Raw genomic sequence first — 20088 nt, forward strand, 5'->3', positions numbered from 1 at the left:
GAAGTAGGACTGAGTGGACTTGTGGGCTCTAAAGTTTACATTGTTTTGTTTTAGAGGGCAGTTACATAAAAAATTTTACATTTGTAAGTTGCACTTTTACCATACAGCTCTTGTATGAGTTGAACTGAAAAATACTTTTTTTTTGTTTGTCATTTCTACAGGGTAGATATTTAATCAAAAGTAATATAAAGTGAGCACTGTACACTTTGCATTCTGTGTTGTAACTTAAATTAATATATTTGAAAATGTGGAAAAACATCCAAAAATATTTAATAAATTTCACTCGGTATTCTACTGCTTGACAGGGCGATTAAAAGGATTAACCGTGATTAATTTTTTTAACCATGATTCATTTTTTTAAGTTAATCACATGAGTTAACTGAGATTAATCCACCACCCTACTTTAAACTTAAAAACAAAACAAACAAACAACAGTTTGTTAGGCTTTTAGAGGATCTTACAACTGAAGTAAGGTGCTATTTGTATGTACACAATTTATAAATACACTAGTTTCAGAGTAGCAGCCATGTTAGTCTGTATCCATAAAAAGAACAGGAGTCCTTGTGCCACCTTAGAGACTAACAAATTTATTTGAGCATAAGCTTTCGTGGGTTACAGCCCACTTCATCGGCTGCATAGAATGAAACAACATAAGAAGAGTATATATATATATATATATATATATATATATATATATATATATATACACACACACACACACACACACATACATACAACATACATACATACATATACACACACACACACACACACACAGAGAAGATGCCATACCAGCTCTAAGAGGCTAATTAATTAAGATGACCTGTTAACAGCAGGAAAAAAAAACTTTTGTGGTGATAATCAAGATGGTCAATTACAGACAGTTGACAAGAGGTGTAAGGATAGTTATCATATGGAAAAAGATTCAAGTAGTGTAATGACTCAGCCATTCCCAGTCTCTATTCAAGCCAGAGTTAATGGTATCTAATTTGCAAATCAATTCAAGCTCAGCAGTTTCTCCTTGGAGTCTGTTTTTGAAGTCTTTCTGTTCCAAAATTTACACTTTCAGGTCTCAGAGTAGCAGCCCTGTTAGTCTGTATCCGCAAAAAAAAACAGGAGTACTTGTGGCACCTTAAAGACTAACAAATTTATTTAAGCATGAGCTTTCGTGAGCTACAGCTCACTTCTTCGGATGCATAGAATGGAACACACAGACAGGGGATATTTATACATACAGAGAACATGAAAAGGTGGAAGTATGCATACCAACAGGCAGAGTCTAATCAATTGAGATGAGCTATCGTTAGCAGGAGGAAAAAAACTTTTTGAAGTGATAATTAAGATGGCCCATAGAAGGTGTGAGGAGAACTTAACATAGGGAAATAGATTCAATTGGTGTAATGACCCAACCATTTCCAGTCTTTGTTTAACCCACAGTTAATAGTATCTAGTTTGCATATTAATTCAAGTTCAGCAGTTTCTCTTTGGAGTCTGTTTTTGAAGTTTTTTTGTTGCAAAATTGCCACCTTCAAGTCTGTTACTGAGTGGCCAGAGAGGTTGAAGTGTTCTCCTACTGGTTTTTGACTGTTATGATTCCTGATGTCAGATTTGTGTCCATTTATTCTTTTGCATAGAGACTGTTTATACTGTGGCTACCAAATTGGATGTATAAATTGTTCATGTATTTTTACATCCTATCAAAATGGTATATATACACTCCATTTCAGAGTGTTACAAATATGTATTAGAAGTATAAAAGGGTTGGTTAAAGTTTAATCAAACAATCCATTGACAAAACTGGCAATTGAACAGTACGCAAACTGCAAAAGAATTTTCCCTTCCTCTTTTTTCAGCGCCTTTTTGGGCTTTCCACCACCACTGTATAAAAAAGGAAAGCACCTGAATAATCTTGCATTGGCCACTGTTGGAGGCAAGATTTTGGAATAATTGGACTGCTGGTCTAATCTGGGATGACAGTTCTTATGTAAGAACTTTAGAAGAGCAAGAATATTTAGAAGAGTCAAAATCTTTACCTCATCACATTACGCTTGGGTACACAACTAATCAACTACTTGTTGATGCAACACCTGAGAATAATTTCAGCTTTAATTGAATTTTATCCTGTCTACAGACCAACCATTAACTTATTTTTACCTAATTTTGATGCATGACATATTACATCGTATATAGTATATCAAAACTCGGACACAGTCTGGAACCAAATACTGCTATCAAAACTTTATAAGCTCAAGTTTATTTCTTAAATAATTACAAACCTGTTACTAGCTACAATGGACTATAATTTGGTGAACTGCAGACAACTGCAGAACTACTGTAGCTTATTGTATAGAATTATAGTAGCCTTGTTTAGAAGAGAATTGGGAAATTTAAAGATGAAAAAGTATGTACATCACATAAAATATTCTACAAAGAAAACAGATGAAATTTCAGACTACTCTTGGCCCCCTAATAGAGCATCACAAGGCACAAAGTAAACAGTTATAACTAGAATTGAAAGATAGCTGCTGCTAATAAATTTCATTTTACCAAGCATTTCACTTTAGATTAGTTTTCAAACAGATCCTTCAAGCACAATCATGAGACCCACCGTGATGTTTTCAAGATCAAGATGTTTGTTGTGGACAGTTTCACAGAGCCTCCGTATTTTTTCCTTAATTTTGTTCATGTCTTTTTCATTTAACAGCTTGGCAGAAGAAGCGTCTTGCTCTAGCTCCAAAAGCCGAATCATCAGATCTAGACTAGCTCTGTCTAGATCCATGTTCAAACGATCTCTACTCAGGATGTACATAAGAGCTGCTGTACAAAGTGACAGATTCTTGAAAACAAAAAGACAAATATAAAATTGTAGCGGCACTTGTGCTAGATGAAGAATGTACAACACATGAAGTTTTTTTAAATAGACAAAGCTGGTGATTTGGGAGAGAAATTTGTCAGACTTTGCCTATGCCACCACTGAAGCTAGTAACTATATGTCTGAACACTGTTCTTTCTAGCAAGATACTAACAGTTTTCCTGGCCAATGCAGACAAAGCACAAATAACTTAATTCATTTTACAAAATCCTGCTAGAGACGCAAAGCATTTGAAATTTACCCCAAAGCAGTCAGTGTCGCAGAGAGAAAAGCAGGGGATAGCACGAGCAAGTAAAGGAGGATTATTTTATACCTCAGAAAGATTATAAATCCCTAGTTCATTTAAGCAGTTTGGTCATGTCATGTGTACACATCTTTATACACTGGTCTGGCTGACAGGGATTTGGTTCATATTGAATATTTGCTTAAAAGGTTTAGCTCAACACCAGAAAAATATAGTGTGTGCGTGCATGCAAATCCACACGTCAGTTTAGGAGTTCTGAACACAAGCCTGTGATGAGAAGAGATGCTGAGGAATAGGGTGAGGGGGTCAGTGATGCAAGATTTTATAAAATCCTAATTTTGGATTCATCACAATATAAAGATTTGAATATTAGGGCTATGAAGTTTTCCCAGAAAATATTCTCTAGACAATCTATTTTAACAATGTAGATTTTCAGAGAAATGATTCCTCCAAACAACCATTGTAGAGGGGAGGGGGGGGGGAAAAAGAGAAGAGATGGGTAAAAAAATAGGGATTATGACAGAAGTCTGAAGGCAACCTTAACTATGGAATTGAAACTTATGCCTCTAATAGAGTTCAGGAAAAAAATAAAAATAAAATCTTCAACTCTTGTTACATACACACCAAAAACTGCAGGCCAATTACTCCCACTCAGAAGAATTTTGATCTTTGTCTCCTCGTTCTCATTCTATTTATATTCCATCTTGTGGGAACAGATGGTAATTTTCAAAGGTTCAGCATTATATTTCAATTTATTCTATATTTCTGAATTATTCACATGTTCAAGACATTAAAAACATGTTTTTGTGTGTAACTGAAAATTTTCATGAAAAAATTTATTTTAAAAATTAATAATCTACTACTCTGAAGCATTCACAGCATATTCTGAAAAAGATAGTTAATCAGGAAACTGCAGTTTAAATACCAGTTTACCAATTAGGTGGAACAAGTATTTTTCAAAGATGACAATTTGTATTTGGGAATAACTCTGAGATAACTGGTAATTTTATTGTGCCTACTGGGCACAAAATAATTTATTCATTGCAACTACTATTTCATACCCTCATTAGGTAAACTAACAATCTTATTCTCTCAAATCCATTATAGAGTATAGTTGCAGTAGAAGTAATAATTGATCATCAACATTTATTTCCAATTATGTTGTCATTTGGGGCAAAGCCTTTTCTCTTTCCCAAACTATCATAGTCTCTCTCTCTCTCACACACACACACACACACACACGAGTTTCCTTCTTCAAAACCTTTCTAAATCCAAGTGAAGCTAGCACTACCTATGTCATGAAATGGACACAATGCCATATGGTACGAGTAATTCAATTTTTCTATTTTGAAGTAACTGTTTCCCCATTTCCTTTTGGATGGGCTTGAATTCTGTGTTGCTCTTGTTGAGACTTGGGGGCAAAATCTATTTCTAATCATTTGAACAAAATTAAAAATGTCAGTGAAACACAGATGTTCAATGCAACAGCAGTGGGATTATTTCATGTAAAGCATAAATATGTATGTCCAGTTACAGAATATCACACAATTATTGACAAAAACATAAAATTAGCTGTTCAGAATGTCTTAGTTTCTTTATCTAAAATACATTTAAAAGACATGGGGGGAGGGATAGCTCAGTAGTTTGAACATTGGCCTGCTAAACGCAGAGTTGTGAATTCAATCCTTGAGGGGGCTCACTTAGGGATCTGGGGCAAAAATCTGTCTAGGGATTGGTCCTGCTTTGAGCAGGGGATTGGATTAGATGACCTCCCGAGGTCCCTTCCAACCCTGATATTCTATGATTCTATGACATTATATGAAAACCTAACTTTTCAACATATTGAAAGTGGATGTTTACTTGGTCAAATATATTTCTGGAAAAAAGTAACAATTTAAATGTTGTGGTTTTTTGCTGCAATCATATATTGCAAGTACTTTTTTGAAACGGGTGTTTTAGTTCATCTGAAAATAAAGAAGTGATGGCAATGGTTAAAGACAACATGGTACAAGATGTTGTTGCACATGCGTACCATGCATTAGCCAAAGCAATGAGCTCCAAGTTACTCCCTCAACAACTTTCCTGTCACACAGAAATGGCCTGTGTTTGGCTACCCTCAGCTTCATGACTACAAAGGAATGAGATCTTATTTAATTTTAAAATGTACTTATTAGCATTTCCATGGCTCTCATGACCACTATTTGATTACTTGCGGGAAGACAGCAAATTCAACATTATTCTCCCATGTATTTTGTCAAGTCAACATACAAGAAATGTCAAAGAAACAGCTCGTTGGACTTCGAGATTTATTAACTACACAAAGGATCAAATGGAGGTTTCCAAAATCAGCTTCTGTAACAATCCCTCCTCATGGCATTTTCCACAAATGTCTTGGGGACAAAAATAATGGCAGCTACAAGTCTTAGAAATGGTTTCCACTGAAGTTGAACCCAATTTGTGACGTTTGGGTGAACAGGAAAACTCATATAGCTTCAGTTTCATCTCACTGGTTAGGGTAGCTGACTTCTTTCAAGATCTTTCATTACTAGTTAATGCTGTGCCACCCTAAAACTTACAGCACTGCTTAAGAACACTAACATAGCATGTACACACTGTAGACAACTACAAAGGAAAAAAGGAGAATATCTACATTCAAGCTATTTTTACACTGATGAGTTTAAGTTCAGAGATAAATATCTGGATTATTCTTTATTTTTACGACAATGAAATTGGAAAGAAAAATAGAATATTAGTGTTAACTTTTCTAAGTACTACTTTTAAACTAAATGTAATGAATAAATTTAAAATGGATAAAGATTTGAAATCATAAACCTAAACTCAGAACCAAAGTTTTTAAGACTATGAATTTTAAACAAGCGTTATCAAGCCTCAAAAAAGTGTGTGGGGAAGGATGGGGCGGGGGGGGGGGGGGAAGAGAAAACAAGAGTTTTTGCCATCTTTGCACACAAGAGAACACATGAACTCTCTTGAATTTCCCATGTTATATTTCTGTGTAGACTTCTAAAGTCTGGCCAATATTTCCAGAAAAATGCTAAACAAATGCAATCAATCTATACTAAAAACCTAATAAATAAATTTCTATATTTCTACCATCTCCATTAATTTACGTATATCAATCCCAATGTGACTTGAAACTAACCAATTACATAGAATACATGAAATTTGAATACCTGGTGGTGTTGGGAGTCATCCAGTGTTTTGAAGACCATGGCTACCATTCCATGTGCTCTCAGGTGCATTCGGAAACTAGGCATGGCGCACTTTGTCGCCAAGCTAATAACACTGGAAAAAACAGACAGGCATTAACATGTCTGAAAGTGACTACATGTATTTTAAAAAAGGCTAGTTAAGTAAACAAGTCTAATGAACATTAATATGTTTACATCAGAAAATCCAACTATTTGTGGGCTGATAAAAAGGCTTGTTATATATATATTCTTGTACGGTTTACCGCCAATCTCTAATGGCGAAGATATGTAGCATTCTGTTTTAGAATTGCTTACTCATATTGGGCTAAGTCTTGTTTCTTCTTTTAATGTTAGCTACAATAGGGTTGCAAATGGATAACATCAAGTGTTTTAGGAACAACTTTTAGCTGAAAGAAAAACCTTCAGCAGTAAGACACACCAACTTGGTGAAGAGGATCAAGAAAAGTGTATTGTGAACTGACACCCTGGTTAAAAGTTAAAAAACTGTTTCTATTATATGCCTAACTATTTGTAATCCCTCCTCCCCATGCAATATTGTGAAATATCAATTTATCCTGAAGTTTCACATAGCTAATCTGAGGCCAGATGGAGGATTGGATTTTGGTGGGGAAAGTCTGGAATAACCCAACAAATCACTTTTGAACTAGAGGAAAAAGAGGGCTCTGCCCACCAAATCATCAGGTACGCACACCTCTCTTTTACTCCCTCCCGTGTCCATATTCAAAATGCCAGCTTATAATGGGTAGTCATGGATTTGGGGGTGTTTTTGTTCCTTCTCTTCCCAGCACAGCCTACCATCTAGGTTTTACAAAAGTGTTCCTTTAAAATGTGTGAAGTTTCTTAGCACTCAGTTTTGTTTTAAGGCTTTCTTACCTTTATAATAATAAATTAAAAGCTTAAATGTCTCCAAAGGCGCAAGAGAAATAAAAAAATCTTCTATAAAACCAAAGCAACCTTTAAAAATCATATGAGAACATCACGTTTAGATCTTTTACAGACTCCAATCATAGCAACAGCATTCAAAGAGGTTCAGCTAGACAACAAGGCTTCTAATTCCCCTAAGTCTACTGCTATCCTTAACCCCATATATCGTTTTCTTTGGAACACACACACACCTTGCAATTCGTTGACTGAACTTTCCTCCAATGAGTACAAGTTAGACCCTATATAACTTTAGAAGTAAATAACAAGATTTAAAAGAATTCTGGAAGTTTATTGTGTATTGAATGTGAATTAGGGATGTAAATACAGTTTAAGAAGTTAACGATTTTAAAATATTTAAACAGTTATCTGATTAAGCGGCAAGGGCCGGGCCCACTCCAGCTGGCGCAGGGCTGCTGGGGTCGGCTGGCCAGTCCAGGGGTTAACGGTTAAGGCGGGTTAACCAGTAAGACTAATGCTTACTGGTTAACATTTTGCATCCCTAATGTGAATAACTTAATTCTAAAATTCTTAGTTATATTGTTTATTTACATAATTGCATATATAAATAACGCAAACAGGAGCATTGAGATTTCTGCAAGTTATGTTAAATCAATCAACACTACTGCAATTTGTTGAGTTACCTGGAGGAAACGGTTGATTTAATATCTGCTTTTTAAAGTTCTATAGCTGTTTTTGATACATCTCAGGATGCCAAATAAAATTTCACTGTCATCTAAATCTACAGTTCAAGGTTTTCTTCTACGATAATTGCAGTTTTGCCACAGCTGTACACAAAGAATTATACCAGTATGGAAGATAAAAGGGATTTTTTTTTTTAAATTGCTAAAGAACCATTCTCTTTGGTTTTTTAGATCCACAAACTGTAGAAAACAAACAGTGATCATGAATAAATATTTTCAACACGAGAATTTATACATCTAATTCCATTTTTGTTAACAGGATTTAATTGTACAATGCAAGATGCAAATCTAGAGATGAGCAAAATTTAACAAAAAAGACTGATTATAATCTAATGTTCATATTTTACATTGCTCCAGAATTCTAACAAGGATTGCTAGTTAACCCCAGGCCTGCAAAAGTTGCAGTGAGCACCAGTGTTGGCTATGGCATTTTCAATAGGAAATAAAGAACAGACTGTTGGCAGAATGAAGGAAACTTCAGCATGATATTATATTATCACTGTCAGTAAGTGTCTGGGGATGCTTTCCACATATATAAATAATTATTTTAAAAACTGAATTTTCTTTTAAAGAACAGTGGATAGTTAAAGTGTAATCTTTGTCGTCAAGCAGTACAATAGTAAATCTGGGGATGTAATTTTACTGCACAAAATTCTCTTTTATCCTTCCCCACATTATACATTCATACTCTTGATATTCTGTAAATGTCGTCTCCAATATTTTCAGATGTATTTTTTTGTTTGTTTTTTTGTTCCAGGCAGCAGAAACTCCAGGTAACTACTAACAACATTTTAAAAGTCAGATCCCATATTTAATACAAATATATTTAACTCACTTTTTTCCTTTGAATACAATAAATATATACAAGATATTTTATGTTAATATCTCTCACCTAAGGCAACGTGTGTTTAGAGGCTGATTGCTCTTCAGTCCGCTTAGCAAGTACTCAATATCATCTGTGAACTCTTGATTTTCACCAAATTCCACTACATCATTGAAGTGCTTTACATGCTGAACAACAGTGTATAACTGGAAGATACAAATATATTTTGAACAGAATAAATTGCTGTTGGGACAGATTATAAAATTAACATTTAATGTTATCTTTAAAAAATGAAACAAATTTTAATTAATATTTTACTGAAGACAATTTAGGTCATCCAGCTAATCAGACATAAAACCATTAACTTTAATGATGAAAGCTAAAGCCTCACTTTGACACTATTCCTTCAGTATATATTAGAAATACCAATAATTACCTTAAAAATTTCTTGAAAATACTTACTTCTTTGTCTTCTTTCCTACATTTCAATGCAGTTACTATCTCTTGATAGGGCTGAGTAGGTATTGTTACAGTTTTTATCACTTTGGGAGGTGGTGCAGGAGCCTTAAAAACTCCATCATCTTTATGAACTGCCTCCTTTGACGATAGCCTTACCTATCAATAAGAAAGTGCTTAAATGGGCAGATGTTTTGAGTGTGCAAACATATACCAAATACATACGGAAATAGAGCCGAGTGTGAAAGTTCAAATTCAAATCTTGGGTTTTCTAAGACAGAGGTGTACCTGCACCATTCATCAAATCTGGAATATGCCAGATCACTTAAATGGTACTTTAAATATAAAAAACTTTATTTAAGGAAGAGAGAGACAGGATCTGGTGGGACTTCAAAATTAAAAGAGCAGATGGAATCTTTTGCACTGATTAACTTTAACTGATCACCAGGGAAGGTAAAATTACCAAGTTTGGTCTTAAAAAAAAAAAAGTTTAAATTCTTTGTTGCCTCTTACTACTACACTGACCATCTTACTTCCTGGAGGCTCCAAGCATTACTGAGCTGCTTGCTATATCCAGCCATTAGCACACTTTCCACTAGTCCTGATATGGGTATGACACTGAATTTTTACCTTTGTCCCAACACAGGTGGGTTGGAAATTATATTACCTAAATTTCTCACCACTGGTTACTAGAGGCTGTTGTTCTAGTTGTGGCTGCAGCTAGCAGGAGATTTGTCTCCTGCCGTTGACCACTGAAAATGCTTCCTGTATGCAGGAGGCAGGCTTCCCAGCTTCTTCCCTAGCATAAGAGAACATGTATAGAGGAAGTGTTGTGGGGCACTGTGGAAACCTCAATAGATTTAGGATGCTTCCACAAATTAATGGAATTCTTCCTGCACTGGTTTTTATATGTACTCACATTTATATTTTATGCACGGCACCTATGAATTTTATCCTTTGAACATGAACTAATGTGGACTGTTTGTGGGTGACCAATAGAGTCCCAAGGAGTGACACATGGCTTATAGTACAGTGATGTTGTGTTGGACCTGAGGCTTGGAGTTGCCTTTGACCAACCAGTCGTTGAGGTACAGGTAAATCTGGATACCCCAACGCCTGAGGTAGGCCGCAACTACTGCCATGCACTTGGTAAACATCCTTGGTGCTGTAGCCAGGCCAAACAGAAGGACCACAATCAAGTAGTGGGCCAAACCAACCGTAAAACAGAGAAAGCATGTGTGTCCTGGAAAGATCACTATGTGAAAGTATGCAACTTTCAGGTCAAGGGCGGCATACCGGTCTCCTAGATCCAGGGAGAGGATAACAGATGCCAGGGAGACCATGTGAAACTTTAGCTTCTTTAGGTATCTGTTGAAGTCTTGCAGGTCCAGGATGGGACACAGACCACCCTTGGCCTTTGGGATTAGAAAATAATGGAAATAGAAACCCTTGTTCCAGTAAAGAGGCAGGACTTCCTCCACTGCCCCCAGCTGTAAGACCCCTGAACCACCTGCTCGAGAAGACTCTTGTGAGAAGAGTCCCTAAAGATGGAAAGGGGTGGCGGGGGGGAAGAGTGGAAATAAATTGGAGGGTGTAGCTGTGTGCCACCATACTGAGGACCCAGCAGTCCGAAGTTATCACTGACCATGCTGGGAGGAAAGGTGGTTGCCAAAAATTGGGAAAAATCAGATCCAGGGAATAGACTGGTAGGTCGCCCTTGGGCGTATCATCAAAATGACTTTTTAGCTCCTTACTTGGAGTGGGTCCAGCCTGACTGTGCAGAGGCGGGTGGCTCATGTGCAGCCTATAGCCCTTGGGGATTTTGTGTGGCGGGTCCTGCCGGGGCTGGCTTCCTTGCCCCTGGGGCAGTTGCAGTTTGAACCGCTTACATGCCGGGACCGGAATGTAGAACCCCAGGGTCTTTAGGGTTGTTTGGGAGTCCTTCACCCATGTAATTTGTTGTCTGCCTGCTCTGCAAACGGGGCCTAGACATCGAAGGGGAGGTCCTGAATCAACTGCTGAGCCTTGGAGGACAAACCAGAGAGGAGCAGCCAGGATGCTCGCCACAGGTAGATGGCAGATGCTATGCTGCAGGCGGCGGAGTCTGCTGCGTCAGACGCCACTTGAAGGGCCGCCCTGGCAGCGGCCATGCCCTTACTGAAGATTGCCTGGAATTCTTTACGGGAACCTTCTGGGAGGACATTCTCGCACTTGCTTGCGGTTTGCAGCATATTAAAGTCACAGCAGCCAAGGAGGGCCCGGTGGTTGGCCACTCTCAGCTGTAAGCTAGACGAGGAATAAATTTTCCATCCGAACAAGTCCAGTCTCTTAGAGTCTTTATTTTTGGGGGTAGCTCCGGGGAGCCCCTGGCATTCCCTGTGGTTAACTGCCTCGACCACCAGGGAATTTTTGGCAGGATGAGAGTAAAGGTACTCATGCCCCTTAGTTGGGACAAAGTACTTACCTTCTACCTGTTTGGAAATGGGGGGCAGAGAGGAGGGGGTTTGCCACAAGGCGTTGGATATCTTCAATACCCCTTTTGGGGTCCTATAAAGGTAGCCAGCCAGCCAGGCAGCGGCATAGACAGCAGCAGCGGCACAGCAGCTGGCAAACAGAGCTGTAAACAGGGGAGTTTCAGTGGGAGTTCTGTTGGAGGAGCAGGTGGTTGTATTTTGTGTATTGTATTTTGTAGTTTGGTAGGGGCAGTGTGCTGGGAGAGAAGCTGAGCCCTGATTAGGGGGTGGGTCTTCTCTGCTTAGGGATCCTATAAAGGTAGCCAGCCAAGCAGGCACCGGCACAGACTACTGCAGTGGCACAGCAGCCAGCAAACAGAGCTGTAAACAGGGGAGTTTCAGTGGGAGTTTGTGGGGGAGACTTAGAGACTTAGGCAGAGGAACTGACAGCCTAGTGAAGGGAGTGGGTGGTGGTCTGCCGGTGTTCTGGTGCCTGCTGGGGGTTTGTTTTGGTTTGTGTTTCTTGGACTAACAGGTTTTAGGTGGGAAGGCTATGACCGATAGAGAGGCTGCAGTGAAAGACACAATGCGGATGTCTGGATGTGGAAGCTGCGGCATGTACATGATCCTGGAGGAGGTACCTGAAGAGAGATTCATCTGCATGAAGTGCCGCCTGATAGAGCTGATGAAAGAAAAGATCCGAGGACTGGAGAGGCAGGTGGAAACTCTGGTTGAGTTTAGAAGGGGATTCGAGCGGATGATGGAGCAAAGACATGAGGAGGCTGAAGGGATAAGCTCAGGCTTGCAGATGGAAGCAGGACCAAAGCATTCTGAGGGGAGACTGCTGGGTGAAGAAAGTGGACGATGGAAGCATGTGACTAAGAGAACCAGGCAGAGGAAAAGACGGGCCAGTGAAGGAGAAATAGAGCTCAGGAACAGGTTTGCAGAGTTGGAAAATGAAGGAGGGGCACAGCAGGTGGTCACTGAAGGCGAGAGGGCAAGGAAAAAGAGAAGAGCAGCTAGTCCTACAGGAAGTAGGGAGTTCGCCTGGAGAGAGCCTACTGAGGCCCCCCCTCGCAGGTTCCTCTGAGTAGCCTCTGCCACAAGTAAGGAAGCTCTTAGAAGGAAGAGACTATGGATGCTGAGCGATCCGCTGTTGTGACCTGCACAGGATGCACCATGTTTGTCTTCCTTCCACAGGATAGAAGTGACTTTGTCTGTACAAAGTGAAAGCTGATCTTCATATTGGAAGAGAAGATTCAAGGTCTGGAGAAACGAATATCAACCCTGCGTTCCATAAAAGAAAATGAGGATTTCCTGGATAGACGTCAGGATCAGCTTCAGCGGGCACAATGTTCTGAAGATTCAGAGCAGGCTACGCAGCGGGGACAGAAGGCCAGCGAAGATAATTGGCGGCATGTGACTTCCAGAAGAGGAAAGAGTACCAGAAACGTCCATGTACCAGAAACACAGATGCAGGTGAGCAACCGTTTTCATGTTCTCTCCGCAGGTACTAGTGCAGAAAGTGGAGTGGATGATACATCTGAGGGAACAGAGCAGAAGGAGACTCCACTGATTGGAAGGCATGAGATGCGCCGTCCTAGGGATGGGGGTTCCACGACCACCACTCCCAAGAGGAGGAGGAGGAGGATGGTGGTGGTCGGGGACTCTCTCCTCAGGGGGACTGAGTCATCTATCTGTTGCCCTGACCGGGAAAACCGAGAGGTGTGCTGCTTGCCAGGGGCTAGGATTCATGATGTGACGGAGAGACTGCCGAGACTCATCAAGCCCTTGGATCGCTACCCCTTCCTGCTTCTCCACGTGGGCACCAATGATACTGCCAAGAATGACCTTGAGCGTATCACTGCAGACTACGTGGCTCTGGGAAGAAGGATAAAGGAGTTTGAGGCGCAAGTGGTGTTCTTGTCTATCCTCCCTGTGGCAGGAAAAGGCCAGGGTAGAGACCGTCGAATAGTGGAAAACAACGAATGGCTACGCAGATGGTGTCGGGGAGAAGGGTTTGGATTCTTTGACCATGGGATGGTCTTCCAAGAAGGATTGCTAGGCAGAGACGGGCTCCACCTCACGAAGAGAGGGAAGAGCATCTCTGCAAGCAGGCTGGCTAACCTAGTGAGGAGGGCTTTAAACTAGGTTCACCGGGGGAAGGAGACCAAAGCCCTGAGGTAAGTGGGGAAGTGGGATATCGGGAGAAAGCACAAGTAGGTGAGTGCAAGAGGGGAGGGCTCCAGCCCCATACTGGGACACCAGGACAATCAGTGAGTTATCTTACATGCCTATACACAAATGCAAGAAGCCTGGGGAACAAGCAGGGAGAACTAGAAGTCCTGGCACAGTCAAGGAATTATGATGTAATTGGAATAACAGAGACTTGGTGGGATGACTCACATGATTGGAGTACTGTCATGGATGGATATAAACTGTTCAGGAAGGATAGGAAGGGCAGAAAAGGTGGAGGAGTTGAGTTGTATGTAAGAGAGCAGTATGACTGCTCAGAGCTCCAGTATGAAACTGCAGAAAAACCTGAGAGTCTGTGGATTAAATTTAGAAGTATGAACAACAAGGGTGATGTCGTGGTGGGAGTCTGCTACAGACCACCAGACCAGGGGGATGAAGTGGATGAGGCTTTCTTCCAGCAACTAACAGAAGTTGCTAGATCACAGGCCCTGGTTCTCATGGGTGACTTTAATCACCCCGATATCTGCTGGGAGAGCAATACAGCAGTGCACAGACAATCCAGGAAGTTTCTGGAAAGTGTAGGGGACAATTTCCTGGTGCAAGTGCTGGAGGAACCAACTAGGGGAAAAGCTCTTCTTGACCTGCTGCTCACAAACAGGGAAGAAATAGTAGAGGAAGCAATAGTGGATGGGAACCTGGGAGGCAGTGACCATGAGATGGTCGAGTTCAGAATCCTGACACAAGGAAGAAAGGAGAGCAGTAGAACAGAGACCCTGGACTTCAGAAAAGCAGACTTCGACTCCCTCAGGGAACTGATGGGCAAGGTCCCCTGGGAGAATAACATGACGGGGAAAGGAGTCGAGGAAAGCTGGCTGTATTTTAAAGAATCCTTATTGAGGTTGCAGGAACAAACCATCCCGACGTGTAGGAAGAAAAGTAAATATGGCAGGCGACCAGCTTGGCTTAACAGTGAAATCCTTGCTCGTCTTAAACACAAAAAAACAGCTTACAAGAAGTGGAAGATTGGACAAATAACCAGGGAGGAGTATAAAAGTATTGCTCAGGCATGCAGGAGTGAAATTAGGAAGGCCAAATCACACTTGGAGTTGCAGCTAGCCAGAGATGTTGGGAGTAACAAGAAGGGTTTCTTCAGGTATGTTAGCAACAAGAAGAAAGTCAAGGAAAGTGTGGGCCCCTTGCTGAATGAGGGAGGGAACCTAGTGACAGAGGATGTGGAGAACGCTAGTGAACTCAATGCTTTTTTTGCCTCTGTCTTCACAGACAAGGTCAGCTCCCAGACAGCTGCACTCTGCAGCACGGTATGGGGAGGAGGTGACCAGCTCTCTGTGGAGAAAGAAGTAGTTCGGGACTATTTAGAAAAGCTGGACAAGCACAAGTCCATGGGGCCGGATGCGCTGCATCCGAGGGTGCTAAAGGAGTTGGCCGATGAGACTGCAGAGCCATTGGCCATTATCTTTGAAAAATCATGGTGATCGGGGGAGGTCCCGGATGACTGGAAAAAAGCTAGTGTAGTGCCCATCTTTAAAAAAGGGAAGAAGGAAGATCCAGGGAACTACAGGCCAGTCAGTCTCACCTCAGTCCCTGGAAAAATCATGGAACAGGTCCTCAAGGAATCAATTCTGAACCACTTAAAGGAGGGGAAAGTGATCAGGAACAGTCAGCATGGATTCACCAAGGGCAAGTCATGCCTGACTAACCTAATTGCCTTCTATGATGAGATAACAGGCTCTGTGGATGAGGGGAAAGCAGTGGATGTGCTATTTCTGGACTTTAGCAAAGCTTTTGATATAGTCTCCCACAGTATTCTTGCCAGCAAGTTAAAGAAGTCTGGGCTGGATGAATGGACGGTAAGGTGGATAGAGAACTGGCTAGATGGTCGGGCTCAACGGGTAGTGATCAATGGTTCCATGTCTAGTTGGCAGCCGGTATCAAGTGGAGTGCCCCAAGGGTCGGTGCTGGGGCCGGTTTTGTTCAATATCTTCATTAACGATCTGGAGGATGGTGTGGACTGCACCCTTAGCAAGTTTGCAGATGACACTAAACTGGGAGGAGTGATTGATACGCTGGAGGGTAGGGATAGAATACAGAGGGACCTAGACAAATTAGAGGATTGGGCCAAAAGAAATATGATGAGGTTCAACAAGGACAAGTGCAGAGTCCTGCACTTAGGACGGAAGAATCCCATGCACTGCTACAGACTAGGGACCGAATGGCTGGGCAGCAGTTCTGCAGAAAAGGACCTAGGGATTACGGTGGACGTAAAGCTGAATATGAGTCAACAGTGTGCCCTTGTTGCCAAGAAGGCTAATGGCATTTTGGGTTGTATAAGTAGGGGCATTTCCAGCAGATCGAGGGATGTGATCATTCCCCTCTATTCAGCACTGGTGAGGCCTCATTTGGAGTACTGTGTCCAGTTTTGGGCCCCACACTACAAGAAGGATGTGGATAAATTGGAGAGAGTCCAGCGGAGGGCAACAAAAATGATTAGGGGGCTGGAGCACATCACTTACGAGGAGAGGCTGAGGGAATTGAGATTGTTTAGACTGCAGAAGAGAAGAATGAGGGGGGATTTGATAGCTGCTTTCAACTACCTGAAAGGGGGTTCCAAAGCGGATGGATCTAGACTGTTCTCAGTGGTAGAAGATGACAGAACAAGGAGTAATGGTCTCAAGGACATTAGGAAAAACTTTTTCACTAGTACAGTGGTGAAGAACTGGAATGGGTTACCTAGGGAGGTGGTAGAATCTCCTTCCTTAGAGGTTTTTAAGGTCAGGCTTGACAAAGCCCTGGCTGGGATGATTTAGTTGGGTTTGGTCCTGCTTTGAGCAAGGGGTTGGACTAGATGACCTCCTGAGGTCCCTTCCAAGCCTGAGATTCTATGATTCTATGAAGCAGGGAAGAGTCAATGGAGACAACACCAAATATGAGCCCCAGGAGGATACGGAATGGGTTGCAGAGGATTGCAAGAGTGAATAGGAATCAAGAGGACTTGCAGCCAGTGGGAGCAGGGGATAGACCAGAGAATCACACTGTCACCAGGAAAAGGCAGATCTACGTGATTGGGAACTCCTTACTGAGAAGAATAGACAGGCCTGTAACTAGAGCTGATCCGGAGAACAGAAGGGTGTGCTGTCTGCCGGGTGCCAAGATACGGGATGTGGACCTGAGGCTGAAAAGGATCCTAATGGGAGCAGGAAAGAATCTGTTGATTGTCCTTCACGTGGGAACGAATGATACAGCTAGATTCTCGCTGGAACGTATCAAGGGAGGCTATGCCAGACTGGGGAAAATGCTTAAGGAAATCAAGGCTCAGGTGATCTTCAATGGGATTTTGCCTGTTCCTAGAGAAGGGCAACAAAGGTGTGACAAGATTATGGCGATCAACAGATGGCTCAGGCAGTGGTGCTATAAGGAGGGCTTTGGGATGTACGGCCACTGGGAAGCATTCATGACAGAGGACTGTTCTCTCAGGATGGACTTCACCTGAGTAAGGAGGGAAATAGACTTCTAGGATGGAGGATGGCACAACTGATTGAGAGAGCTTTAAACTAGGAGTTTGGGGGAGATGGTTGGAAGATGTCCAGGTAATCTCCACGCCAGAATTTAACACTGAAAGGGAAGAAAACAAAGTAAGAGAGGATACAGCTGTGGGCAGGAGAATGGACATAAAGAGGAAGGGTAGTGTAGATACCAGTCTAATAGGTGATACTGGTGGTAGAATGTCTGTGCCTAACCGGGTAAAGAATGTCAGTGAAGCCAAATGGCAAAAATTAAGATGTCTGTACACTAATGCGAGAAGCCTAGGTAACAAGATGGAGGAACTAGAGCTACTGGTGCAGGAAGTGAAACTGGCTATTATAGGGATAACAGAAACATGGTGGAATAGTAGTCATGACTGGAGTACAGGTATTCAAGGGTATGTGCTGTTTAGAAAAGACAGAAATAAAGGCAAAGGTGGTGGAGTAGCATTGTATATCAATGATGAGGTTAACTGTAAAGAAATAAGAAGTGATGGAATAGATAAGACAGTCTGTCTGGGCAAAAATCACATTGGGAAAGAAAGCTACTAGAGCCTCCCTGAGATAGTGCTTGGGGTGTGCTACAGATCACCTGGATCTGATTTGGATATGGATAGAGACCTCTTTAATGTTTTTAATGAAGTAAACACTAATGGGAATTGTGTGATCATGGGAGACTTTAACTTCCCAGATATAGACTGGAGGACAAGTGCTAGTAACAATAATAGGGCTCAGATTTTTCTGGATGTGATAGCTGATGGATTTCTTCACCAAGTAGTTGAAGAACCAACAAGAGGGGATGCCATTTTAGATTTGGTTTTGGTGAGTAGTGAGGACCTCATAGAAGAAATGGTTGTAGGGGACAACCTTGGTTCGAGTGATCATGAGCTAATTAAGTTCAAACTAGATGGAAGGATAAACAAACATAGATCTGGGACTGGGTTTTTTATTTCAAAGGGGCTAACTTTAAAGAATTAAGGAAATTAGTTAGGGAAGTGGACTGGACTGAAGAACTTGGGGATCTAAAGGCGGAGGAGGCCTGGAATTACTTCAAGTCAAAGTTGCAGAAACTATCAGAACCCTGCATCCCAAGAAAGGGGAAAAAATCATAGGCAGGAGTTGTAGACCAAGCTGGATGAGCAAGCATCTCAGAGAGGTGATTAAGAAAAAGCAGAAAGCCGACAAGGAGTGGAAGATGGGTGGGATCAGCAAGGAAAGCTACCTTATTGAGGTCAGAACATGTAGGAATGAAGTGAGAAAGGCTAAAAGCCATGTAGAGTTGGACCTTGCAAAGGGAATTAAAACCTATTGTAAAAGGTTCTATAGCCATATAAATAAGAAGAAAACAAAGAAAGAAGAAGTGGGACCGCTAAACACTGAGGATGGAATGGAGGTTAAGGATAATCTAGGCATGGCCCAATATCTAAATAAATACTTTGCCTCAGTCTTTAATGAGGCTAATGAGGAGCTTAGGGATAATGGTAGGATGACAAATGGGAATGAGGATATGGAGGTAGATATTACCACATCCGAGGTAGAAGCCAAACTTGAACAGCTTAATGGGAAGAAATCAGGGGGGCCAGATAATCTTCATCCAAGAATATTAAAGGAACTGGCACATGAAATTGCAACCCCATTAGCAAGAATTTTTAATGAATCAGTAAACTCAGGGGTTGTACCATATGACTGGAGAATTGCTAACATAGTTCCTATTTTTAAGAAAGGGGAAAAAAGTGATCCGAGTAATTACAGGCCTGTTAGTTTGACATCTGTAGTATGTAAGGTCTTGGAAAAAATTTTGAAGGAGAAAGTAGTTAAGGACACTGAGGTCAATGGTAATTGGGACAAAATACAACATGGTTTTACAAAAGGCCAAACCAACCTGATCTCCTTCTTTGAGAAGGTAACAGATTTTTTAGACAAAGGAAACGCAGTGGATCTAATTTACCTCGATTTCAGTAAGGCATTTGACATGGTTCCACATGGGGAATTATTAGTTAAATTGGAAAAGATGGGGATCAATGTGAAAATTGAAAGGTGGATAAGGAACTGGTTAAAGGGGAGACTACAACAGGTCATACTGAAAGGTGAACTGTCAGGAGGTTACTAGTGGAGTACCTCGGGGATCAGTTTTGGGGCCAATCTTATTTAACCTTTTTATTACTGACCTTGGCACAAAAAGTGGGAATGTGCTAATATAGTTTGCGGATGACACAATGCTGGGAGGTATTGCCAACACAGAGAAGAACCAGGATATACAGGAAGATCTGGATGACCTTGTAAACTGGAGTAATACTAATATGATGAAATTTATTAGTGAAAAGTGCAAGGTCATGGATTTAGGGATTAATAACAAGAATTTTAGTTATAAACTGGGGACACATCAGTTGGAAGTAACAGAGAAGGAGAAGGACCTCGGAGTATTGGTTGATCACAGGATGACTACGAGCTGCCAATGTGATATGGCCGTTAAAGCTAATGCAGTTTTAGGATGCATCAGGCGAGGTATTTCCAGCAAAGATAAGGAGGTGTTAGTACCGTTATACAAGGCATTGGTGAGACCTCATCTGGAATACTGAGTGCAGTTCTGGTCTCCCATGTTTAAGAAGGATGAATTCAAACTGGAACAGGTTCAGAGACGGGCTACTAG

The 20088-nt window shown here is 41.2% G+C and overlaps 1 protein-coding gene across 2 annotated transcripts in view; it reads right to left on the reverse strand.

Moving 5' to 3' along the window:
* Positions 1–20088, reverse strand: part of WAPL (WAPL cohesin release factor) — a 138364-nt gene that overhangs the window by 17585 nt on the left and 100691 nt on the right. For both annotated transcript variants that reach the window (XR_005582780.1, XM_039481314.1), the window contains exons 6-9: positions 9257–9409; positions 8864–9000; positions 6308–6419; positions 2609–2836 (exon numbers count right to left, since the gene is read on the reverse strand). Coding sequence is in view for 1 of the 2 variants with exons in the window: in XM_039481314.1 (XP_039337248.1) it covers positions 2609–2836; positions 6308–6419; positions 8864–9000; positions 9257–9409 (630 nt within the window). In the remaining variant the exon portion in view is untranslated. The remainder of the gene's footprint in view (positions 1–2608; positions 2837–6307; positions 6420–8863; positions 9001–9256; positions 9410–20088) is intronic.

This window comes from Mauremys reevesii, linkage group 7, assembly GCF_016161935.1.
Source record: "Mauremys reevesii isolate NIE-2019 linkage group 7, ASM1616193v1, whole genome shotgun sequence".
Lineage (NCBI taxonomy): Eukaryota > Metazoa > Chordata > Testudines > Geoemydidae > Mauremys > Mauremys reevesii.